The sequence below is a fragment of the Polypterus senegalus genome, chromosome 2 (genome assembly GCF_016835505.1).
Source record: "Polypterus senegalus isolate Bchr_013 chromosome 2, ASM1683550v1, whole genome shotgun sequence".
In the NCBI taxonomy this organism is placed as follows: Eukaryota; Metazoa; Chordata; class Cladistia; order Polypteriformes; family Polypteridae; genus Polypterus; species Polypterus senegalus.
This window is the reverse complement of record NC_053155.1, coordinates 101,659,690-101,686,991: the sequence shown is the minus strand read 5'-3', so window position 1 is coordinate 101,686,991 and position 27,302 is coordinate 101,659,690. Positions and strand designations below refer to the sequence as shown.

General features: G+C 37.0%; 1 protein-coding gene, 1 long non-coding RNA gene and 1 other non-coding gene across 4 annotated transcripts in view; 2 read left to right on the top strand and 1 right to left on the bottom strand.

Annotated features, from left to right (window-relative positions):
* LOC120523219 overlaps positions 1–27,302 on the bottom strand; it is a 35,583-nt gene that overhangs the window by 4,793 nt on the left and 3,488 nt on the right. Inside the window, exon 2 of the long non-coding RNA XR_005632570.1 lies at positions 7,380–7,467. This is a non-coding gene — a long non-coding RNA (uncharacterized LOC120523219). The remainder of the gene's footprint in view (positions 1–7,379; positions 7,468–27,302) is intronic.
* LOC120524727 lies at positions 914–1,055 on the top strand. The gene has a single exon (XR_005632842.1). It is a non-coding gene; the product is annotated as a U4 spliceosomal RNA (small nuclear RNA).
* alg8 (ALG8 alpha-1,3-glucosyltransferase) lies at positions 1,011–26,770 on the top strand. 2 transcript variants are annotated; one of them, XM_039744284.1, is made up of 13 exons: positions 1,011–1,187; positions 1,692–1,770; positions 15,041–15,234; positions 15,361–15,470; positions 17,466–17,533; positions 17,837–17,963; positions 18,782–18,885; positions 19,403–19,523; positions 22,071–22,210; positions 23,225–23,364; positions 24,399–24,496; positions 24,705–24,777; positions 26,338–26,770. In XM_039744284.1, exons 1-13 carry the CDS (start codon positions 1,174–1,176, stop codon positions 26,570–26,572), a joined length of 1,503 nt encoding a protein of 500 aa, XP_039600218.1. In that variant the 5' UTR covers positions 1,011–1,173; the 3' UTR covers positions 26,573–26,770. The 2 variants fall into 2 exon arrangements, with proteins under 2 accessions (XP_039600218.1, XP_039600217.1); XM_039744283.1 differs by lacking the exon at positions 1,011–1,187 and adding an exon at positions 1,338–1,450.

Here is a 27,302-nt window from a genome sequence, read left to right as displayed (position 1 = left end):
CGCGGGGAAGCTTGAACCAATACCAGTTAGCATCGATTATTTCTAATACTCATAAGAATAACAGTATATTTCAGTTAAATACTTAGAATTACAGGATTGAATGGAACTTCTCTAAAACCCACATTTTATCAAAAGCGGGGACCAATCATATAAAATACATTTGCTAATTATAGCCTTCTATATAATCGTTGCTAGGCGACTGTAAATGAATTTTTTTTAGTTGAAAGAAAAGCGACCGTGTCTGCTAACCCCCGTCGCTGTAGGCGATTTTATTTGTTAACCTACGTGCTTAACAATAAACCACACTGTATTGATTTTCCGGTGAGCTGCCAGAAATGTACATTATTGGGAAATTCTTGTATCCCATGTATTTTTGTCTTGGTTTGTTTTTGATGCAGACAAAATTGTTAAAAATTATTGCCTGTTGTTACTGCCTATAAATTGTTTTCACCAATCATTTGTAGACACCGCTTATCAATCATGTAAAATCCCGTTTGTCTGCCAGTTGTTTTCATTCCTTTGAAAGTAAAATTATGGGCGGAATTAAACATTTGAACCCCAACCTAATGCTAGGTACGCCCCAATCCGAAGGCCGTAGCGAGGTCTACTTTGAAAAGTGGGCGGTGTTAGACGGGACTTTACCATATATTAGCATAGAAATATCCCAGGATTCCTGTGCTGCAAACGTTGTTTCAAAGATGAGCGTTACCACATGAACAGTAAAACTGATTTGGATAAAATAATTATATATGTTAGGCATTATATGAATGGACATTACAGGAAGATGACCACTATATATATCTTTTTATAGATTTACCGTACTGTGTATATATATAGAGATATCAAAAATGAAACACCACTTTGCACATGCATACGTTTTCTGTTGAGGTGATTCGGTCAAAGATTGCTGTTCATCTTTGCGCAGTGGCAGTATCGTAGCCTATGAGGTTTATCTGAGGCGCGATTATTGCTAGTTGAAAACTTTACCCAATACCCCGTAAGTGATGACTTGAAATATAGTCGTTACTTACAATTTTTGACAGTCTCTACGGAGACTTGATTTTGTTTGTTTTTAAATAAGATTTTGTTTTTTTTAGTGGAGGATGTTTTAGTAATTTTATGATTTGTCACTATGAAATACCTAGCAATCTTTTTACGTAATTCGTGTTAATTATGGTTATTCAAACGTAAGTGATGTTTTAATGTATGGTTTTATACAATAGTGTTTGGGTCTTTCGATTTAATGAATGTTGTATCGTGTATGCGGAAGATCTAGGCAGCAAGTCCTTATTCGAATGGTTTTCGGAGATAGACACGCCTCTTAACTGTGTTCTGTGACAATAAAGTTTTAGCAAAGTGTCATGGCGGCGTCCACTTTAGTTGGCTGGACGTGGTTTTCAACGTTAGCGATCGGAGTCTCTCTTTTGAAATGTCTTTTGATACCTACCTAGTAAGGCGATTATATTCTACAGCTGATAATGTTATACGCTTCGTTCAGTTATATTACATTATTATAAGTGCCGACACTATTTCATGTATGAATGACTGGATGGGCTCACATTAAACTTGGTTAATGTTTCGGTTACGGGAGGGGGTTGTAGGTATAAATCAGCTTAAGCTTTTTCGCTCATATGTTCTAAAAGCGTTAGGTGGGCATTGACTATTGTTTAATTCCGTTTTTAATTTTACAGCCGATCCACCGACTTCGAGGTGCACAGAAATTGGCTGGCGATAACACACAACCTTCCTGTTGCCCAATGGTACTACGAGGTGAGTGTTTTGTACAGTTAACAAAATCAATGGCAGTACTGAAAGATAAAGCCTGGTTAGCCGGTGTTCTAACGAAACATCCTACCCATCGAAATGATCTACTCACTGATACTACGCATGCGCAGACCAAAATACGCAACAGCCTTACTACATTAATGCATTTATTACAGTTTACTGCATAGGTATTTATTGTCAACATTTTCTAAGTTGTATATTTTGCATGTGTGACTTTTAATCTTGTACAGGCCATTGTATCCATGCACGAGTAATGAACGTCTTGTGAAATCTTTGCATCAGGCTGTGTCTCTTTCGAGCAATGATGCATATATAATAAATTGAGAAATGTTAACATTTCCATAAATTTGATAGACGATTTCTAAATACAACATGTTAAATGATGACATGGTATAACGTTATAAGTTTAATGTTACGACTTACAATAAACTACGGTAGGATACTTCTACAAAGTAGGACAAATCGTCAGAACACCGGTTCCGTGTAGTTAAATGGCTGCATTTCGGGACTGAAGTTTAGTCTTTTAAATTTTACCTGCCCTGCCAATTTTAAACCCTGTCTGGCAGTTGCCGAATTTCAGTGGTAGTTGAGGAACTTTACATTTTACAATACATTTTGAGTTTAATCGTTATACTTGGTGATTTGTGATTATTCATTTAAAAAATGTGCTTTGCTTTTCGTAAGCCCCCTCCGTGTTATTTTGATTGTCAAAATTGGGGAGAAAAGGCAAAACTGCATGAGAATCAGATTCAAGTGCAGCATTTAAACTGAACGCTACTAATTAGAAACGTGTACGGAAGCCCTTTAAAAATATAATGCAATGATGAATGATTAATCAGGTGCGTAACGTGCAATCAAGTGGCTAAAATTCAACAGCATGTGCTAAGGGGTAAATTTAATGTGCCCAATTTAAGGTCAGGTTAGGGTTGTAGAGAGCCATCCATATGGGGTTGGACTTTTTTCTCCCAAAGACACTGGACTGTTTTTTTTAAACTAGCTTTTCTTAATTTTTTAATAAGTTTTACACATTTTCCTGGCCTAAGGGTTTCTTGAGAAAAGGTTGAAATACAAGATACAACATAGAAATAGACATTAAAGAAGGACATCTGTATTCTATTCTATTCAGTCCATAACTTTGTCTCTCATTCTCATTCTTAAAACTCTCAAATTAATGTTAATTACAAAGAAAAATGCAACTGATGTTTTTGATTATCACTGAACTAAATATATAAACCCTGTGGAATAACTGTAAAATAGAGCACAATATTTGAGAATACTAAAACAATAGTACTGTCATTCTTTTTGACATGTAAAGCAGGAGCAGCATCAACAAAAAACGGTATGTAATGTCTTTAACAGTAAGTAGCATTTTTCAGCTTTGGTTGTTCCATGTTTTGTTTCAATATTTCATCATGGCTAGAAGATACTCTCATTAAAGACAGGAGGTTCACTGTTGCCTCTAAGACCACTTCCCTAGTGACCACCATGCAGCACCGCCTCTGCCACTGACTACAGCAGATGTCTACTTGTTGTTCGCTGCTTATTTTCTTGTCAAAATTACTGAGACCTGATGGTTGGGGTTTTAAATAGACTAGACAAAAACCTTGGCTGTTTTTAATGCAGCTTGATGACAAGCTTTGTGTTCATGCTTGCCTATTGCTTCTGCTACCCTGGGAGTCTGCATCCATACGATCAGAATACAGCAATCATTCCAGCAGCAAAAAATCTGATAGGAGTTCAGTGACCAACACTAATCCTTGTTTAATCCACTCATCACAAATCCTGCATCAACACTCAGTGAACAGCAGTAAAGAGAAGAAAATGTGTATTTACAACTTTTCAGTAAAAAAAAAAAATTACAATACAAACCACCTAAACAACTGATACATTCTCAAAACAAAGCTAGAACAGATTAGTGAGTGTGATGTCATTGCCATTATTAACTCATTTTGCCAAAAGCTAACACAGCTTGCCTTTACTGTCTTAATATTCAGTAAGAGGTCCATGGATGTAGGAGGGAATCCCCAGCAAGCCGACACAAATAATATAAATGTTCTGTTCTGTGGAAAAGTAGTTGGGTGCTCCAGGGAATATATAAACAAAGGGGTTCATCTTCTGTCTTCCATGTAAATCTGGATAAAAATCCAACTTTCATCAAGTGGCTCCAGTTTTGGATTTCCCATACTGGTGCACTGTAACTCCTTGCTTCCCCTAAACGGATCTCTCTCTCTCTCTCTCTCTCTCTCTCTCTGATCTTTCTGGTTTAAGCTATCTTTAGGCAAATTGTCCTGTCTGCACAGTGTCTCCTCCGTAAAGGTGCAGATCCCCTATAACGGGCAAACCCACATCAACCTATTGTCCCTGGTATAGATTTAAGGAAAGGGCAAACTAACAAAAGGCCACTGGTACATGTGCCACTTCTAGAACTTAACAAAGGGAGAACTGATTAATATCCTATGCATCCTGTCAATTTCTTTTCCAAGAGCACTGCAGCAGACACAGAAGACCGTTTTGTGCTGTACACCAACAAGGAACCATATTTTTCAAGCCAACTGAATTTGAGTGCCCAGCAACATCCACCAATAAATGTTGTTAGGTAGATACAATTTTTTGTTGGTGGGTAATGATTTTTCAGTATATGGTCTAGCGTACAGTACATTGCACTATTTGGGTAATGTTTACTGACTATTGTATGGTCTAAATATATAAAATTCTAGATCCTTGAGCATTTCCTCACTTTCATTTCGTCTGCATAGCTGAGAAGGTGCTTATGAATGCAGGTGCAAATTGTCCTCAGCAGAGTTGCCTGTAATAGATTAATTGATAAGTGCATCATTTGTGCTGTTCATATGTACCCATATCAACTTAACAGAACCGTATTTCAGAACATTATTAAAACATTTATAAAACCCACCTGACAGTAAGGTTAAGCCTGTTGGGCCAGGAGAAGCTTGATATGTCCCTGTGTGATTTTTCAGATTCATTTGTGTCTGAAAATGTTTGTGTCAGGTTCATATGTTACCATAATCACAAAGCTTAATATTTTTGTGTATTCAATCTGTCCTGGATATGATGTTAAACTGCATCCGGCCCTGCAAGTGTTCCTCCAACTTGCAGGGAAATCATGGGGGTTGGTGGAAGGATTGGCACTTCAGCCACCATAAAAAAAAAACTTCACGCATCTCTGAGAAGACAGACAGGACTCCTTTCTGCTCTTTGCGCACACTGCTCTGGTGGGCGGCTGCTTTCTTTATGAGGGGGAAGAAAAACTGTCAGAAAGCCAATGAGATCAGGCCTGTTGTGGGTCAGAACTGGTGTGGTGCTGAGGCGTTGCCACTACATGGCAGCACTTGGGTCCCTATTTGAGGCAGCTCAATCAACTTCGTCTGCTTTCGGAGGAGATTCGTAAACTCTGCATTTCTGTAGCTGCACTCTCTGAGGTGCACAGACCTGAGACTGCCTAGATCTCTGTAGGTTGGTACACCTTTTATTGGTGTGGTTTCTGTGATGCCTATCATACTTGGGTTCCTTCCAATGGTGTCTAATGTCACTCCTATTAAAAAGCGTATTATGAGGCCCGGATTAGACCCGCTGGGTGCCTTATCTGTTGTTTCAGTGTATGCTCTGAACATGTTGAGTAATGTCTTGGTGAGGGAGACATTTTATTTGCAATTTGACTCGGTGGTTGATGGGTGCCCATGAGGTGACACTTCTCTGGTCATGGGTAACTTCAGTGTGACCAGTGGCACTGACAGGGCTGGCTATTAGGATTGTGTCTGTCTCCATGGGTCTGGCTACCATGGTGAAAATGGCTCCATTTTCCTTGACTTTGGAAAAGTTCAGGGGCTGCAGATCGCTGGATCCTAGTTCCACTGCTCAGAGCTGCATCGTTGGACTTGGTACTCCAATACTGATGGTGCGGTGAAGGAGATTGATCACATCCTCGTTTGCAAATGCTGGAGGCTCTTACAAAACTGCATGGTCTACAGAAGCACCCAGTTTGTGAATTCTGACCACAGACTTGTTGTTGCTACTCTGAAGATCCAGTTTAGGTCCAGTAGGTTACCACCTACTAGGAAAATGAGGCTGGACCTGGCCAGACTCCAAGATCACGCTGTTTCTAACGAGTTTGCATACAGTTTGTATTAGGAACTTACGGACTTGGGTGTGACTGCTGATCCTAATGTGATGTGGGAGACCTTCCGTGACAAAACCCTGAAGGTTGCTGAGGGTTGTGTATTTGTTACCAGTGTTTCCAGAAGGAGGTGTTTCATTTTGCAGGGCACACTAGATATCATCAAGAGAAGTCACAGCGCCTGGCTTGATGGCATCTCCGGTCTATACCAGGAACTGAGAAGGATGGCTGTGAGGGCTTGGAGAGCAAATAAAGAGATGTTTGTTAGAGGAGTCTGTGAACAAGTGACACACCATCTATGGTCTAGTGACCCACGTCCTGCTTACAGAGGAATCAAAGCATTATGCATATCAGAATCTGTTCCTTCGAGAGTTAGTAAGGGCTGCTGATGGAACAGTCCTTACAGATGACACTGCAATTGTGACCTGCTGGGCTGGCTACTTTGAGCAGCTGTTTAAAGCTGATCATCTGGCTAAGATGTTGGACATCTCTGGATCTACTGTTATTGACGCTGATCATCCAATTAGCTGTGAACCACCCAATTTCACTGAGGTTGAACAGGTGGAGAACCGGCTAAGGGTAGGGAAGGCTGCAGTGATCTGTGTTAAGTGGGATAAGGCTGTCGTCCTGGCATTGCAAGCAAACTTTGCATCTATTTTGGAGATTGGCCTCATCCCAACTGACTGGAAAATGGGACTTGCCGTCATATATGGAAAGGAAAGAGTATTTGCCTGGATTGCAGCAACTACAGGGGAATAACATTGCTCTTGGTGCCAGGTAAGATCCTTGATAGGGTCATTATCAAAAGGATCTATGATCACTTGCTCACCTACCAGTGACAGGAGCAATCTAGTTTTATGCCTAAGAAGTCTACCATCGATTGCATCCTGGTACTGAGGGTTCTTATGGAGAGCAAACGTGAATATCGGCAGAGTTTCTTTGCAACCTTTGTTGATTTTTGTAAAAGGTTCAAATCAGTTGATTGAGCCGCCCTGTGGGACATCCTGGGACTTCATGGGATCCCCTCAAAGTTGCTGGATGTCATGTCTGCCCAGTACACTGGTACTATGAGTGCTGTGTAGAGTGGAGGCAAAACCTCTGTGTTTTTTCCAGTTGATTCTGAGTTACGTCAGGGGTGTGTTCTTGTTCTATTCTGTTCAGTACTTGCATGGACTTGGGTGTGTTGGGCAAGATCGTGGGGTCCAGTGGCTGTGGTGCATCTGTTTGTGAAGAAAAATTCACTGATCTTGACTTTGCTGATGATGCTGTAATCTTGGCAGAGTCAATGGAGGCTCTGATCGGGGCTTTCGAGAGACTGAGCGAGGAGTCTGAGTGTCTGGGCTTGCAAGTGTTCTAGATAAAAACTAAGATCCAGGCCTGTGATGATCTCTTGGGCACAGCCATCAGCAGTGTTTCTGTCTATGGAGAGGGTGTCAACTTTGTCGCGAGGACTACTTACCTCGACAGCGACCGTCATGTCTCTGGTGACTCTTCCTATGAAGCGGGTCATGAGGTTGTTGGAAAGGAGTGTGCGGGGCTCCTGATATCTATGCAAAAAAACAAAAGTACAAATCTTTAGTTCTGGTGCTTCCGGTCTTGCTGTGTGGTTGCGAGACATGGATGCTAGTCAGTGACCTGAGATGAAGACTGGACTCCTTCGGTATTGTGCCTCTTTGGAGAATCCTTGGGCGCACCACTGGTTCGACTTTGTGTCAAATGAGTGGTTGCTCACGGAGTCCCAAATGAGGCCACATTACCTGCATTTTGAGGGAGCATCAGTTACAGCATTACGGCAATGTGGAGGAATTCCCTGAGGGTGATAAAGCTTGCAGAATCCCCATTGTTGAGAACCCGATCAGCTAGACCAGGCCAAGGGGATGCCCACGTAACATCTGGCTGCGGGAGATAGATGGTAATTTCCTGATGGTGGGACTGGACCACGTGTCTGCCTGGGGTTTGCCAAACAGGACCCCGAGCAGTTTCGTCATGTGGTGGGTGTGGCAATGCTCTGTACCAAGTGCATCCTGACCTGACCTGACTTCATTACTTAGAAATTCAAATTTTTTAGTATAATTATTAGTTCATATAATAACTCCTAATTAAGATTTAATTGATTATTCATCTGTCAGTGTCAATAGCATTGACTTGCAGTCCAGATGCATAGCTGCTCAAACATGTTCTATGGCATGCCATTTCTGTTAAAATGTGAAAGGAAATAACAGTTATTAAATTAATAGTTACATGCACAAATCTGCATGTAACTATTTTTTAAAATTTAATGACCCATTTAAATTTATGTCTCTCTCTCTCTCTCTCTCTCTAAATATATATATTATATATATATCACTGCACTTTTCATGTGATTATTTCACATTTGCCTTTATGTTTATTTCATTTTGGCACAAATGACTTTCCAAATGATCCTGCAAATCACAATTACCAGTGTAATTTAATGGACTCAAATATTTTAATATTCTTATATTTAGTCGCCGGAATACGCAACCACATTTTAGTGACTGACAAAGAAACAACAGTGGAGCAAAATATTACCAAATGTTAGATAATGGATTCTTTGACTCAAAGGAGGTGGCAAGTTAGATGAAAGTTTAGCTAACAATATAAAGCCTTGTTGGAAGCCTCACCTCATTATATTAATTTTCAAAATGCTGTTCTATATTCTGGGACCATCCAGCTGACCGTTTTACATTTCTTTTTTTCTCACTGTTTTACTGTTTTTGCTCAGTTTTGAAAAGTACTTGTTTCGACAAAGGTACCAAGGCTAAACAATTCATTTTTTTCAACATTTGGGTATACATAACTGTCTTAATTTAAATATTAAATGTTATAAATTAAATTTTTTATTTAAATTTTTTATGTTTTATTTTTTGGACCTTCCAAACTGCCCCTGGCATTATTGTTATATTTTCCCTCAGTTTAAAAAGGTTTAATTTTCTTCTTAATAAAAATTTTAAGGCAGTACTTCGCCGCTGCAAAGCGCGGGTATTTTGCTAGTAAATAATATACATAGAGTAGAATTATATACTTTGATAAATTGGTTTGTTTCTATTCATTGACTGATTAATTGTTCTGTATATGCAATTTTAGTTAGATTTCTGTTTAAACTATTTTGTGGTATTACTCCTAGAAAACATGTTAGTTTATATCTTTTGCAGTTTCTCCGGTAGTTTTGGTCTAGATGAAGGCAGTGATGAGTCCCTTATAACTCCTAGGTCCTGCTTATAAGGGGTACTTTCAAGTTTCAGACCTTGCATTATGTATTCAGATCTAACATTTTTAATTTCCATATGCCATACCCTGCACATTTATTTACAGTATATAAAATTTCATGAGAACCACAAACCTGCATGAACATTTATACTGTCCATATCCCTTTGTAATGATTTGGCAGACTCTAGGTTACCTGCCATTCCATCCAGTTTAGTATCATCTGCAAACATAACAAGCCTGTTATTTATATTTCTATTCAGATCTTTGTGAATGATCTTTATGAATGGCTAAATGATTAAATAACATTAGATCTTGTAAAAATACTCTCCATCCCTATCATGTCCAGCTCAATCATCTAGTCAAAATACTTACTCATACTTATTTTTTAAAATGATATATAATGTGGAACGAGCCCTGGATACAAACAGGCAGACATGTTTTAAATCACCACCACACGTTTATTTACAGCTATATACAAGTCAACAGTGCACACAAACTCCCAAGACTCCCCAAGTCCAGGCCTCTCACACACTTTGCCTTCCTTCTTTGGGCCGCCTCCACTCTCTCTTTTCTTGCTTTGTCCTCTCCTCAACCTACTCCAGCCCTGAATGAAGGGAGGCGGCCCCTTTTATGAGCACCCTGATGTGCTCCAGGTGTGTTCAGCAACCTCCCACCAACACGCACCAGTGTGGCGGAAGTGCCGGCTGCATCCCCGGAAGCACTGTGGGTGTCCTGCTCTTCTTCCCCCCAGCACTTCCGAGTGTGGCGAAAGTGCTGAGGTCCAGGGTCTCCAAGGCATTGGGGCGCCCCCTGGCGGTGACCATGGGCCCCTACAGGGTTGAGCTTCAAAGCTCTGTACCCATGGTCCCCATAGCAACCAGGGTGGCTGGCCCCACGTGGTCTGAGATGAGCGTACGCCCTCTTCCGGTCCTCCAAAGGCGTCCCAGCCGGTCGTCGCCCCAGGCATCTGCCACAATATATATATTCATATAATTTTATATTTAAAAAATCCTACACTCCTGAATCCTGGTAAGTAGTTTAGAAACTGGATCAATATAATATAAATATATTTTTTACTCCAGTTGTAATAAATCTAAGTTTAAATATATGGAAACAAAATGTACTACTATTACTTTTGAAGCCAAAAAAACAAAAATGCATAAATGCATACTATAAAAAGCAAGATGGTCTTTGGTGGAATCATCTCAACAGATCCAAAGGCCAGGGTTTAGCTCTTTCTCAGGTTACTATTTACATACAGTATATATGCAATTCTCTTCCAGTTCTCTCACTTTGCAACAATAACATAACCTACATAAACTTCTGCAGCTCACTTCACAGAGGACAGCCACATTGCAGTAGCATGGAATGTGAGACAAGAAACAAATATAATGCAAAAATTGCACGCACAGCCAAGCAGAAAAAAGTGTGTTGTGTGCAATCCTATAAATAAAGTATCTGTTTAGTTCTAAACCAGTTATTTGCAAATAGATATTCTGAAATGATATAATCTGGTGGTGTAGTGGCTGTTGTTCGTATGGGGTATGGGTGGGGATGGTCAAAAGGGGGTGGATGTTATGTACTTCACAGTTCATGAAAGACTGAACATATTTTGTTAATTGGGAAGCATTACTGACACATTTCCAGTATTCAGTGTTAAAGAGAGATTAAAAATTTAGTTTCCAATAACAGTGAAGATCTGTGTAGTCTCAGGCTGAAAATGATCTTGGCCTTTTCTGTTTTTCCTTGAAAAGTGTCTTTTAAAGGCTTGTGAATAAACGCAAACAGAAGTCAGTGTGAATAGGATCAAGGGGTGTGAAGTGTTCAACAATAGATTTTTTAAGGTTTTTGGTTTCAATGCAACAAACACACTTTCTAAAATGGTCTGCTAGCCATCATCTTGTTTTACTTTTATCTATGTAGATGGCTAGATACTTATACTACAAGAAATGACTTTGTTACAATTTTTTAACAGACAAGAAGCCAATTTGTTTAACATTGAATTTATGAGAAGAACCAGATATAAGAGCACAGTTGGTGACATATTTGCAAGGCAAAAAATACAATGGCTTCTGTTACAGCTCAAAGTGCCAGGTGGACAATGTGGCTGTCCTCTGTGAAGTGAGCTGCAGAAGTTTATGTAGGTTATGTTATTGTTGCAAAGTGAGAGAACTGGAAGAGAATTGCATATATACTGTATGTAAATAGTAACCTGAGAAAGAGCTAAACCCTGGCCTTTGGATCTGTTGAGATGATTCCACCAAAGACCATCTTGCTTTTTATAGTATGCATTTATGCATTTTTGTTTTTTTGGCTTCAAAAGTAATAGTAGTACATTTTGTTTCCATATATTTAAACTTAGATTTATTACAACTGGAGTAAAAAATATATTTATATTATATTGATCCAGTTTCTAAACTACTTACCAGGATTCAGGAGTGTAGGATTTTTTAAATATAAAATTATATGAATATATATATTGTGGCAGATGCCTGGGGCGACGACCTGGCTGGGACGCCTTTGGAGGACCGGAAGAGGGCGTACGCTCATCTCAGACCACGTGGGGCCAGCCACCCTGGTTGCTATGGGGACCATGGGTACAGAGCTTTGAAGCTCAACCCTGTAGGGGCCCATGGTCACCGCCAGGGGGCGCCCCAATGCCTTGGAGACCCTGGACCTCAGCACTTTCGCCACACTCGGAAGTGCTGGGGGGAAGAAGAGCAGGACACCCACAGTGCTTCCGGGGATGCAGCCGGCACTTCCGCCACACTGGTGCGTGTTGGTGGGAGGTTGCTGGAACACACCTGGAGCACATCAGGGTGCTCATAAAAGGGGCCGCCTCCCTTCATTCAGGGCTGGAGTAGGTTGAGGAGAGGACAAAGCAAGAAAAGAGAGAGTGGAGGCGGCCCAAAGAAGGAAGGCAAAGTGTGTGAGAGGCCTGGACTTGGGGAGTCTTGGGAGTTTGTGTGCACTGTTGACTTGTATATAGCTGTAAATAAACGTGTGGTGGTGATTTAAAACATGTCTGCCTGTTTGTATCCAGGGCTCGTTCCACATTATATATCATTTTAAAAAATAAGTATGAGTAAGTATTTTGACTAGATGATTGAGCTGGACATGATAGGGATGGAGAGTATTTTTACAAGATCTAATGTTATTTAATCATTTAGCCATTCATAAAGATCATTCACAAAGATCTGAATAGAAATATAAATAACAGGCTTGTTATGTTTGCAGATGATACTAAACTGGATGGAATGGCAGGTAACCTAGAGTCTGCCAAATCATTACAAAGGGATATGGACAGTATAAATGTTCATGCAGGTTTGTGGTTCTCATGAAATTTTATATACTGTAAATAAATGTGCAGGGTATGGCATATGGAAATTAAAAATGTTAGATCTGAATACATAATGCAAGGTCTGAAACTTGAAAGTACCCCTTATAAGCAGGACCTAGGAGTTATAAGGGACTCATCACTGCCTTCATCTAGACCAAAACTACCGGAGAAACTGCAAAAGATATAAACTAACATGTTTTCTAGGAGTAATACCACAAAATAGTTTAAACAGAAATCTAACTAAAATTGCATATACAGAACAATTAATCAGTCAATGAATAGAAACAAACCAATTTATCAAAGTATATAATTCTACTCTATGTATATTATTTACTAGCAAAATACCCGCGCTTTGCAGCGAAGTACTGCCTTAAAATTTTTATTAAGAAGAAAATTAAACCTTTTTAAACTGAGGGAAAATATAACAATAATTATTTGTTAAGGATCTCTTTGTATACCATACCAATAATTATTTGTTAAGGATCTTTTTGTATACCACATTGTCAGTTCGGCCCTCCGGTTGTAATATGACCAAGCTGTGCGCTGAGCTTACTCTTGAGCATGCAACATACAGTTGGCCATGTGAACAGTAATCTTGTTTCAAATCTCATAGCTTGGATTGCTGCTGTCATAATCGGTTTGAGTTTCATGGTTTGTTTCAATTACGTCAGTATTTGCAGGACTGTGTTGAAGTGACATTTGGCATCTGTCAAGCGTTGTAAGCACACAACCAGTTTCATCGATAACTTCACATCCAGCTTTTGAGAGTTTAAACATTCATAAACATCAAAGTGTTTACTACTGAAATCGTCACCTGTGAATCTAAGATGTTTAAGAGACATTGGCGGTTGTCGAAAGGTGTAAAATATTTGGCCATTTCGGTACACTTGAAAGCGACAACCGAACAATTCAGCGGCAGCCATCAACTCACATGCAGAATCATAGGTGAAGGGCTTAAACATTTCACTCTTCTAGTGCTCCTGTGTAGTATAATTATCTCCTGTGCCATCATCAGTTCACACCTTGAACCTGACCCAGTCATTCAATACATAAGACACAATGTTCCTCCGGATATCAAGAGTGAGCCTGATATGGCCATGCAATATGTAACAAAGAGAATGGAAAAGGTAGATGCCATCTCTGGGCATGGAAACCACTCGGTAAGTGACAGTGACAGTTCTTTGATTGATAGTGATCACCTCGATAGACATGTTAATGGGGGTACAGTTGGAACGATAAAGGTACCTGAACAATGTAAAGCAAGTCTAAAATACCTACACAATAACTGTAATACAATAGTTTTATAAACAATAAAACAGCGGAGAAGCCATAGATTTAAAAAAAAGGCTGTAGTTATCAGCAGGGAGACGTGAATCCTGTGGTAAAGCAAGGAAGGGAATGTAGAGACCGGAGCGACGGACGTCCTTATATAGGCAAGCAGCCAACAACGTGGGAGGCGTTGGGATGGGGGACCCAATGCCACCTCACACGGTGACCAAGCTGCAGGCTATGGACGTATATATGTACGTAAGTAGGATTCAGTTAGCGTTGGGAACCCACGTACCAAATTTCTTGAAGATGGGCCCATAAGTAACAAAGACCGTTGGAAAGTTCAATATGGCAGACGACAGTGGCGTCATACCACCGAAATAAGTACGTAAATCAGTTTCAGTTAGCACAGAGAAGCCGTCTACCAAATTTCGTGAAGATGGGGTCAGCCTTCTACCTACACGGGAAGTTGGAGAATTAGTGACGTTGGAAAGTTCAATATGGCGGCTGACAGTGGCGTCATGCCACCAAAATTCATGAAGATGGGGCCATAAATAAGAAAGTTCAACATGGCGGACACTGTCGACCATTATGACCGTTACGTGTAGAATTTCGAAATGACACCTGCTTAACTTTTGTAAGTAAGCTGTAAGGAATAAGCCTGCCAAATTTCAGCCTTCTACCTACACGGGAAGTTGGAGAATTAGTGATGAGTGAGTGAGTGAGAGCTTTGCCTTTTATTAGTATAGATAATAAAGGAAAAACAATCTTTGAATTGACATCTTAAAAAGTAAAATCAATTTATTATATATATATATATATAATATGGGATAATTAAAAGTTGGTACTAAATTATTTCATGGGAACATTCTATGATTAAAGCTCTGGCTACTTTCTGTGTAGAATTGATACTCCTTTTTACCCTTTATTAACATTTTTTCTTAATTTGCATTAGTTTGTTTGATGCATTGTTTTTATTTTGAGAAAGATCATGATAATACAACAAATAAATGATGGAAACTTATATTAAGGGGATAAAACACAGTAGTAATATTGCTGTAATTCCAAACTTTTTTTTCCCAGAGCATTGAGCATGGTTAGTGTTGAAGGACTGTTATTATACAACAATGCCAAGTCTACAGAAAAGTTTGTTCAATAGATATGCATCAAGTATGCTGAACTGTATTTTTTCAGTGTGTTCTATACCTTGTGTTTTCAAGTGTAGAATGTTCAAATCATTATTTACAGAGCTTCTGAATATTGCCACATTTTATTTTTTACAGGCAACATCAGAATGGACCCTGGATTACCCTCCATTATTTGCTTGGTTCGAATTCTTCCTTTCCCAATTTGCAAAATATTTTGACAAAAACATGCTGGAGATTAAGAATCTGAATTACGCAAGTGAGGCAACTGTCCTTTTTCAGAGGTGTTCTGTGATTGTCAGCGATATTCTGTTTATCTATGCTGTCAGAGAGTGAGTAATGTGGCATGGTTAAATTGGGCAACATATCATATTTGAATGTCTTGTTTAATGTAATGCTATTAAGGGATTCCTATGATACAGAAATTAATTTTAAACACATTTTTTTTTCTTTAAAAGGTGTTGTAAATGTGAAAATGGGAAAAAGCGATCCTGGTATCTTCTGGACAGACCCGTGTTTATTCTTGCTGTTTTACTTCTATGGAATTTTGGATTACTAATTGTGGATCGTATCCTTAGGCTATGAGATGAATAGCATAAATACAGTATATCATGAGCAGTAAATTAGAAGTTAAATTAACAACTTAAGTTAGAATGCCAATTACTTCTGAAAATGTCGAAGAAAATCCATTCAGAATTGCTTTGCTTCATTTAATGCACTTCTTGGTATGTGCATATTTGTATCTCTCTCACACATAAATGTGAAAAAAGGGGGTTCATTGGCTCATCAGATGGGACTGCTGCCTCATAGCTCCTGGGACAGGTATAAAACAACTTTGTAGATTTTTAAGTGTTCTCTTCATGCCAACATGTCTTTTGTCTGGCTTAGTCACTGTCTTAGGACATCCCAATGAGATGTATGTTAGATTTATTGATGACCGTACTGAGGTACAAGAAATAAGTCATTGTGTATGGGTTAATTGGTGTGTATGTATATATATATATATAGGCCACATTTGTCTCTAGAACTGCCTGTATTATATGAGGCATGCAATTACAGCACTTGAAACACTGGTTAGGAATTTGGTCTGAGTGATAACACCATTTCTTACAAATTTGCTGGCCATACAATCATGCCATGAATCCATATTCACCTCAACCCAAAATGTGTTTGATCTGATTGAGATCTGAAGTCTGTGCAGGCCATGGCCATAAACTGTCGGTGCCATGTTACTGGAACCAGCTTGAGATCATACATGCTTTGTAATGTGTTGCATTATCCTGCTTGAATTAAACTTTTGAAACAAGAGAAAAATGATGCTCAGGGATTGAAGTGATACTCATTGGTATTATGGGGCCTGTTACGTGCCAAGAAAACGTTCACTATATTGTTACACTAAAACTTTAAAGCACAAAGCAGGATGGATTCACAGATTAAAACTATTTATGACAAATTCTGATCATGCATTTGTCATGTCTTAGAAGATATCAACATATATCATACTAGACATACAACATTTTGTCAATCTTCATTCTTCCTGCTTTGTTGATCATGTGCCCACTGTTGCCTTATCTTCTTGTATATGGCTAACAAGAAAGGAGCCCAACATCCTCTTTTGCTGCTCATCCACTGTAACACCTGATATGTTACACATTCTGTATGCTGATGTAATAAAGGTGTATTCGAGTGTTTGTGACTTTTCTTATAGTTTTTCCAGGTGATACTCATTTATAAGGTGTTTTTGTCCAGAGAAACACTACTCTTTGGGTGATTTTTTTTTTTTTGGTTAGCCATACAAAATTTAGTTGTTTCTAAGATGTTGGAACCACAATTTCTGTTACTTATAGGCATGCCACAGTTAACGTTCATTAGATCACGTCTTATACACTTTATAATCTTGGGTCAAACAACATCTTGACCCAAACGTGTGTGTTTATATATATATATATATATATATATATATATTAAAAATTATACTGTATATACAAAATTGAATCAAAATGATCTCTTGGTAATTTTTTTATATTAAGTAATCAAAATTTATTTGAATGGGGTGAGAGCCTATTAGAGGGCATGTTGAGCAACAAATTCATACATCCTGAGGAAGTTTATTCAATTAATGTAATATCCTTAAGGTATGGGGTAAACCCTTATTTTTAAACCTTTAAGAAAGATGGTGCAGACATTTGGACAACATGCTATCGCTACACCAAAATTGGGCTGAGTATTTATGGCATCTGTTTACTGCATATTTTTTAAGCTGTGCTTCTATTGCGCTGTAATTGCTGTTGCATTTGGTTGTAGTTTTCAACCTTATTAAGTGATCATTTTTCATAACACTGTTAATGGTGTTTTATAGGGCATTACACATTACTGTGCAGAAATAATATTCTGTGTTGCACATAATCTATCAGATAATGTAGTCGCACTTTGAAATATTTAAAAACCATAACAATGATTATTTTTAAACTAATTTTCAGTAGAAACTGGGACAGTAAACTTCATTTTAATCATCTGAATTCCTTTATGAGGGCATTATTACATCCTTCAATGCCTTTTTCAGATATTCATTTCCAGTATAATGGGTTTTTGTTTGGCTTTCTTCTACTTTCTGTGGCCAGAGTATTTCAGGTATGTCAGTAAAAATAATTTACAATTTAAGATGTCAGTGTAAGTAATTAATGATTAAATCAGGCTATTATGGAGTGTTTCTGAATGACATTCAAGAAAGTTTGAAGCAAAATGTACATACTGTAGTTAAAAGTAGTTCAGTAGATTTTTAAAGCTAACTATAATCTTGTCCTCATATCTGTATATCTTAAGTTAGTTAATTAGAATTCTAAAGCTGTTTGTAAGAGACATTGTGGTTCAGTTATGAAATGTATGGGGAAAGGGTTTTTTTTTTATATAAAGTTTTTTGTTTCTCTTTTACAGGGACGTAATATGGAGGGAGCTCTTCTGTTTTCAATTTTGCTGAATTTAAAGCACATTTACCTATATGTAGCACCTGCATACGGCATTTATCTCCTTCGCTCATACTGTTTCACACAGCACGGTCCTGGTGAATAATGCTTTTTATTTTATTTTTTTTTAATTTGTATCTGTTATGAAGAGTGTGTAGGGTGGTGGTAAGCCCTTTCAGGCACAGTGGGATTACTGACTTTCTCTTACCCTGGAGGAATTTCTTCTGTACCTTTGGTCATTGCCTTTCCTAGATCTGTGAATAGGAAGACACCCCTTTACATGGACTTTGATGTGTTGATTCACCTGTATTGAGGGTAAACTGTGTTCTGCAAGCTGTTTTGTTTTCCACTTTTATGAAAATGTGTTGTTTACAGTACAGTTTCGGGGTTCATTTGTCAGCACCAGTGGAGCAAAACAGTTTTAAATAAGCTAATAAACATTTTATTTTCTAATTATATTACATAAAGTGATACAATGTAGCCTTTACTATATATGTGGAAAAAGTCCAAGTAACAATATTGCAGTATTAGTAATAAAAGTATTACATCTAATCTATAATAGTGGTACTTAAACCTTTGATACATTTCTACACCTTTAGCATAAACTTTAAGGGCAGTTTGTGCAGTATGGAACAAAAAAAAGTAAATTCAATGCTGAGTGCATTTTAATATCAAAAGTGAGAATCAGTGATTAAAAAGAATATTTCAATAAAACCAATATCTCTCTAAACTGCCTTGGACTCAGTGAGGCCACTTTCAGCTGTTGACTCCGAGACTATACTTACCTTATTGGACTACAGCTGGGGATTGATTAGGGAGCTTAAAAACTCAAAACAGTATACTGTATATACTAAAGAATGTTTGAATGAAAATTAATGTTGTTTTGTCCACATTTTTACATTATTTTTTCCCCCAGATAATTCCATTAAATGGAGAAGTTTTCATTTTTTGAGGTTCGCTGGCCTAGGAATAACAGTCTGCTTTGTTTTTGCCATTTCATTTGGACCCTTCATAGCTATGGTACTTGCTTTTTCCTCTGATTTTAGTTTTGGATGGTAGTGTTATTCAACTTATTATTTCTATAAATAAAATTTTCATTGTGAGATCACAAAAATGGTATAAAAATGCCTACAAATACAATTTAGCAATATAAACCACAGTATGTTTGTAGGTCGATCTTCTATAAAATATCTTCCATTTTTCCTCAGTAGTGTTTTTTTTATAAAGATACATTTTGATATATTTATGATGGGAAAAGGTGGAAGTACATTTGTTTTTTTCAAATAATATTTTTAATTTCTTGGGCATAATTTAAGTTTGATTTTCTTTTTTTCATCTTTTTGGCAATTTTCTATTTGTCTTAACAAGACAACACTCATTGACTACCTTGTACCTTATGCCTCTAATTAGCTTTTTCCAGCTGATAAGCTGTTAAATATCAGGAATTACTTACACCCTTTTTGAAAAATACATGTACTTTGAATTTACAACTATTTATGGAAATTATTTATATAATTATTTCTCTTTTCTTTTTTAGGGTCAGTTATCCCAGGTGTTATCACGGTTGTTTCCATTTAAGAGAGGTTTATGTCATGCCTACTGGGCTCCAAACTTCTGGGCTTTGTACAATGTGCTAGACAAAGCTCTCACCATTCTTGGTACAAAGTGAAATGTCCTAATGCTGTGCAGTTATTTTATTCTAAAATTGCTTGTCGCTTCAAGGAATTTTTGCATTGTATATATGTATGTGTGTGTGTGTGTGTGTGTATATGTATATATATATATATATATATATATATATATATATATATATATATAATACTCTAGCCACCTTGTGGATCTGCCACTCACGTATGGGGATGCAGATGTACAATTTAAACAGATTATTATTGTTACATATGCATAATAGAACTATTTTACATTACAGCAAATAATTAACCATAGTAAAAAATAGTAAAACATAAAATAAATTGAAAGTAAATTATGTTTCATGTTGTGTTAGTGGTATTTTGTTGCGGTATACGTTTTTGTTCTATTTAGCTTTGGATTTAACACGCAAATAAGTTTAAAATTTACACTTTTACTGTAAACCTTCAGTAAAAACTATTTTTTTAATTAACTTTTCATCAATATCGCATTGAATTTTGATTCCGTGTTTGGACTTTCATTGTGACAACACAACATATAACTGCCCGTGAGTGAAAACCGTTTATTTCTCTCTCTCTCTGATAAATAAATCGACTTTTTTGAATGTTTGTCCCTGATACTTGTTAATTGTCATAGCAAAAGCTATTCTAATGGTAAACTGTAAACATTTTAATATGAATGGCATATCAAGGTCTCCTTTGGTGTCTAATGTTATCCGCGGAAGATGTACTACATTACCTCTCTTGTCGACCAATTTTGAATACAACTAATCTTGTCCTATTGCATAGCCTATCACTCAGACTTAAATTACGCAATAATATTCCCATACATCCTTCTTTTAACAGTAATTCGGCCAGTGGAAGACTGGATGGTGTTAACGGTTGTAGATTTTGTACGGGATATTGTAAAATTGTTTTCATCTTCCGCACGATCACCACCAACTGTTTCAGCATAGTCTATTGATACACATTTAACCAATTTGCCATGTAGCCGATCAACAATTTTCGTTTTTAATTTGTTTCACATCGTTTCTCGGTGCTAGGATTGCCCGTGTACCCATTTCTTCTGTTGATAACCTTTTGGGATGAAATTCTTCAATAAGATTTGGACATAATGTCTTCTTTTATTGGGAACTTAAAGTGAGGAAAATGTAAATATTTATAAGAGCTGAGATCACAGGTACTGTGTCTTAACAAAAGCATTCACACGAATGAGATGTAAGAGGCCTGTGGGCGTGGTTGAAAATGGTTAAGAGGAGGGCTGGACTTGAAAAAAATCTCTTGGCAATACAGTAGTCTCATCTCGCAGGACCGCTCTGTTTGTTTGATGAGTTTGGAATCAAAGCTACTTGTAAAGCTACTTGCTGCAAGACCATTTACATTGAGCTGTTCATAAAATAATCCATTCAGATCAGTCAGATTTCATGTAAGCCAGTGATGCAGCAAATAATGTTATAGAAGACGCTGCACAGTTTAGGTACAATGTTGTCTCATCCAGTCGGTCTCCTCACCCCACATTCTGAGAAGACATTCAAGTGTATGACCTTAGAATTTTTATAGCAGTCATTGAATTGCATGGGTTTTTGCCCCATTTTCATAAGTATGATTAAAACATTGTATATCACCTACAGCAGTTGTCCTTTCAGATACAAATATATCTTGTCCTGTTTTTAAAGGAGCCAGGCAGAGTTATCCACTGTCTCCTGTACTGTTTAACCTTGCTTTAGAGCCCTTTACCATGTTTATATGGAATCTACCTCATGTTTTACACATTTAATCTTTTGAATCCCTCTTAGGGTTTGTGACTTTCCTCCTTCTTTGTTATTTTTATTTTTTTTTTTATCTTTATCTCTGGCTTAGATCGGTCCTTAAGGCTTATAAAATCTCTTTACTTCTCTGTCTTCCACCCACCCTGTGATATTTTGAGACATAATTGGGTTAGTCAATGAAGCCGTTATAACCCCAATACTAAGTCCAGTCTAATTTGGCAACATTATCTATCCTTGTCTCTCCTCTCCAGTGGTCTATTCATTTTAAACAATATTACTATCTCTTCCAGAAACCCTAACTTCAAAATATTCAATGTAACCTTTTACACAGATGAAATTCCACTCCATGTAAATGATTTATTATGGGCTTAGCCTCAGATCTTTTATGTAATTTGTGTCAACCCCAGGCATTAGGGACTTCAAATGTTTTTCGAAATACCCTATTATAGCCACTTTTTTCCCCTGGTTGCTTCATCCAGTTCAGGATTGGGTGGGTCAGAGCCAGTCCTGGTAGTAGAGAGTTCAAGACAAGAACCAACCATATGTGGTATGCCGGTCCAATTCTGGGCTGCCCCAAGCACATATTCAGAATTCACACTTGTACTAGGATCAATTTAAAGTTGACTGCTAACACTGGAGGCAAACTGGAGCACCCAGAGTGAAACAGTACAGGGAATGACTGGGCAAGAGAGTCAAAGCTATTTTGTTGGATTCACAAACCATACTAATTGTTAAATTAATGCTACATAGAGTATATTTAAAATTTTAAATGCATGCATTTTATTTCTAGGTTTAAAACTTAATTTGCTTCAAAATGAGAAGATTTCAAAGGCTTCAATGACGGGAGGCTTAGTGCAAGAATTCCATCACACAGTCTTGCCATCTGTATCTCCTACTGTCACTCTCATTTGCACCATTGCTGCAATTATAGTGAGTAGTATTCTTGATTTAACTTAGTTTACGTTTTGTTTGGCCTTATACTGTGAATGTAAAGAAAAGTTAAAATACATATTATAGTCATATATTGTGAAAGAAGATCAGTGTTCACACTCTGGGTGTTACCCGTGTAGAGTTTTTCATGTTTTCCCTGTGTGTGTGTGTGTGTGTGTGTGGATTTCCTCCGGGTGCTCAAATTTCCTCTCACAGTCCAAAGACATGCATGCTGGGTGAAGTGGTCTTAGAGTGTGGGCATGTCTTTACCCTGTGTTGGACTGGTGCTTTGTCCAGGTGTTGCTCTTGCCTTGTGCCCAGTGACTGCTAGGATAGTCACCAGCTTCCTCAAGACACTGCCCTAAATAAGGGGTTTAGGAAGATGGATAGATGGATTTGAAATCAAAATGGATTTTAGGCAAGGTATTCTATTATTTGTATTTTCTGCAGTAAATATTTTATATACCTCCTTTTTTATTGTTTTTTGACAATTTATGCATTAAATAATTAAGCATTTTATCTTGATGTGTAACTTTTTAATAATTACTAGCTTCCATTTTATGTGATTTGTTTGATAGAATTAGAAAATTTGCAACATAATTGGATTTAGCAGTTTGTGATTATTGTGTTATAAAATATGTCAGTATTTGGAGATGACTGCCAAATTAAACTGCCTGCTACTTTTAAGAGACAGTTGCATGCTCCAGAATATTAATTGGTAGTATTACCCTGTTATTCCTCCAAGGAGCACCAAACCAAAGTGCAGCTTTTTATGTAATCTAGTGAACCACAACTAAACTTGAGGACCATTGAACTAAGTGATCCACAATGCATACAATGTATACACTTTGAATAATACATGAATGTATTTTTAAATTTTCAGCAATGGGTTTAAGCAACTGTTATTCAGGAATGGTGATAGGTAATGTATTTATGTTGCAAGTAAGGCTTTTAGTTACTACTTTGCCCACTTGCAGGAATATTTAGTTCTGGTAATGTTATTTTTTCATTTAGCCTGCTGTTTTCTGCCTTTGGAAGAAACCTCAAGGCCCCATTGGGTTCCTTCGGTGTTTAATAATCTGTGCCCTGGCATCTTTCATGTTTGGCTGGCATGTACATGAGAAAGCGATTCTTCTAGCTATTCTTCCTTTAAGGTAAATAAAGTTTATAACAGCACTAAATACAAAGGCAATTGTGAAATCTACTGTTTACTTATTTTTATGTTAATGTGGTAATACAGTACATATGACATTCCATTGTAATACAGAAGGGGGAATAAGTTGTCATGATTAGGAAATAAGCAATTATGGTAACTAACATGAGATTTTTTTTTTATCACTTTTTTATTGTTTATATATTTATTTTAGGTTGATTTTTCCATCCTATGTTACAGGAAAAAATATCAAAACTTTGAAAACATGTTTTCACACTTTGCCCAGTTTGGCTGTGTACTACCTTAAAATGTTTAGGTCCATAAAAAACAATTACAACAGTAACTATTTTACTAAAAACAGTGGCATTTTATACAAAACACCATCATTCTGCATTTTATACATGTAGAAATATTTTTTATGTAGCTTTAAAACTGGAGTATACTTATTAGGTTTGGGAACTCAACATGGTATGTGGGATTGCCCCAGAGATAACTGTATACACTGGGGTCCTATGTTTTGAGAGAGTTGTGTTTCAGAGCCACTTTTGCTAGTTCTGGCATAGGACTTGGCCAGATGTGTTCTTGTCTCTTTTCCTGGACATGATGTCAGAGAGTTGCTAAAGTATGGAGAGTGTTACATGTGAGAACCTGTGAAATTCAGCTACCCAGTTTTTAGATGATATTCTGTTGGTGTCAATTGACTGTGATCAGTTTACATTGAGGGAGGGTGAGAATTGGCATTATGCTTCACAAGGCTGTGTCTTGCATAATGCATGTGTGATAACAGTAGTTTCAACAAGTAGAATTTAAATACATTTGAATCATCATAGAAAGGATCCTGAGATAGGCCAGTTAAATTAATAATAGTAAGGTGAATGTTATAGTAGAGAGTGGGGAGCTATACCTCATGGTCATGAGTAGACTAACTTTCACGGAATTGCATATAACAAAAATTCTTTGTTTTTCATTTCTAGTTTGAAGGCAAACACGTAATTTTATACACATTACTACTTAATTCTGTGTGTTATTTTACAGTTTACTGTCTGTGAAAAGTCACACAGACGCTGGACTATTTATAATTTTATCAACAACTGGCCATTTCTCCCTCTTTCCTTTGCTGTTTACTGCACCAGGTAAATGCCTAACTTTTTCACATTTATAAATGTCAGATGCATTACTTTTTTAAAATACTGTTTTTTAAAAATCTGTATTTGGGATATGTTGTCACTGTTTTAAATTATTTAACACTTCATAAGTGTGGCCATTTTAGATATTTTTTTTCTACATTCCAGCACTATCTGACCTTGCATATGTGAATAATTAGACTGTTTTGTCTTACAGAACTTCCTCTCAAATTTTTACTAATGCTGCTGTTCACCATATTTAGTGCGACTTCATTGCAAAGGTTATTCAGGTAAACGTTTAACTTCAAAAGCCATTTCTCCCTTATTCTGTTTTTAATATAGTTTAATTTTATGTAGAATGACTCTCAATTGTGATTTGTTTCTTTTTCTGACAGACATTTTTGTATATTTGTGGGTGGGCAGATATGATAGTTACAAGCTAGGATGTAAGTAGCCTTTTAATCCCATGGGGAACCATAACTATTTTCTGGTTAAAAATGTTCAGTGCACCTTGAGGCAAAACTGCATTGTGAATTTAAAACATATAGGTTCATAATGTACAGTGACTCTACCTACACCACAAAGAAAAAATAATTAATTCATCGACTTTGCCAGGTTCCCTCAATGATTTCAATAAATGAACAGATAGATAAAACTTTATTTGACCTGAGGGAGGAATTTGGCTTTTTACAGAAGCTCTTTAAATAATATATATTTAATGTATATTATATAACACTATAGTCTGAACACACACCATGGTGAATAAAAAGGAAGAAAATTAAAAAGAAAGAAGAACTTTTGACTTGGTATTGCTATTGGTATAAAGGAGCCTCAGTAGTGTTTCTTGGCACACACTTCTGTTGGCTCAAAGTTCTTGGTGTTTGTCAGAGAGAGAATGTATAACATTGTTCATAATGCCACTCAGTTTTGTTTTAATTCTCTTCTTTGCCATTACCTCCAGGGGGTCCAGAGTGTGTCCCTTAACTGAGCCTATGCTTTTAAGTAGCTTGCTGATTTGTTGGGCCACTTTATAAGTGAAATTACCATGCCAGCACATAACAGCTTAGAAAATCGCACTGGCCATTACAAATTTAAAGAAGTGAAGGATGTCATTCCCACATTAAAGGAATGTGGTCTTCTAAGGAAAAACGGCCAGCTCTATCTTTTTTGCATAATTCCTGTGTTATGAGACCAGTCCAACCTATCATTGATATGGACTCCTAAATACTTGTTGGAGTGCACTGCCTCTAAATCTATCTGAACAATTACCGGACATAGTGGTCATTTTATTGTGGTGAAAGTCAATAATAAGTTCCTTGATTTTTCTTATGGTAAGTTCTTTCTGCACCAAAGAAACAGTTCTCAACCTGATGTCTATACTCCGTTTCATCCTCCTTATCAATACACCCCATTAGTGTAGAGTTATCTTGAAAATTTCTTCAGATGACATGACCAAGTGATATATTTACAGTCTGAGGTGTATAGCTTAGAGAAAAGCAGAAAGGACTGTTCCTTGTGTTGCTCACATCTGTATCAGAGTTGTTGAATCTCACAAACTGCAGTGTGTCCAACAGATAGAATTGGGGAAGAATCTAAAAATGACCTAAACAAAACAGATGCCCTTTGTCCAGAAGATCATGTTGTTAGTGTTCTAATTGTTTAGTTTTTCATGATCTAACAGTGCTAAGTTTAAAATGCAACATTTTCAAGAGTGCTAGCAAGCAAAATCTGTAGTTTATTATTGCTAGGACACCACAATCCTATTCTGTAATCCTGTAACTTTTTTTATCAATCCTAATCCATTTTGGTATTTATAGAAGTTTTGTTTCTGTTTGTTTTTTTTTTTTTAGAAAAGATGGCAAGCTACTGAATAGTCTTGAAGCCACTTATCTGACAGGACTGATTCCTCTTGAAGTGTTCTGTGAAATTATTTTTCCTCTGACACCACTTAAGGAAGCATTTCCATTTTTACCTCTCTTACTTACATCTGTTTACTGTGCTTTGGGAGTAAGTTACTCCTTTATCAAACTCTATGTGAGCATGATTAACTATACAGAGGACAGTAAACATGAAAAAAGACATTGATACAGTGATGACTCATGTTTTGTTGCGGCAAAAGTGGATAAACTGTATGGGGATCAAGTTAAAAGAAGATTGCAAGATAATTCTGAACATTTGCATTGTTGGCTAAAAATAGAACTGATGCAAGATACAGAACATGGACCAAATTGTGTGTGTGTGTTATTTCAATCAGTGATTAATAAAAAATATATATATTTTAACAAATATTTTAGTTGGATCGTTGTATCACAACCCATTATACTGTTTAAGAAGCACTACGTGAAGAATACCAATTATAATCCACTTAAATATTTGCATTATATTAGTTATATTAATTTCTTTCCTCTTCTTAATATATTTCCAGATGAGAAATTACCCTGTCCATGAAGAGAAATTTAAAATACTAAATATGTTCTTTTCTTCCTTAAAATAATGTATAATCAAATATTAACTTCACTCGCTATAGTTTTAAGACATTGCTCCTCAATTAAGATGACCATATTCTGATTTTCAAAAAGGACAATGGCGTGGATGGGGGAGAGTTTGGGGGAGTGGGTGTTAATCGACACTCGACACATGCCCTCCAAAGTAATGAATCTGTTCTAATTAAAAATGCAGTCAATTTAAAACAATTCTTAGTAGTAAACCTTTGAAAAAGTTAGTTATTTTGCGTGTGTCTTTAATATTTTGCAATCACCTCAAAAGTTTTATTGATAGTATGTTTAATTTAGTTTAAGCACCATCTTTCTTCCAA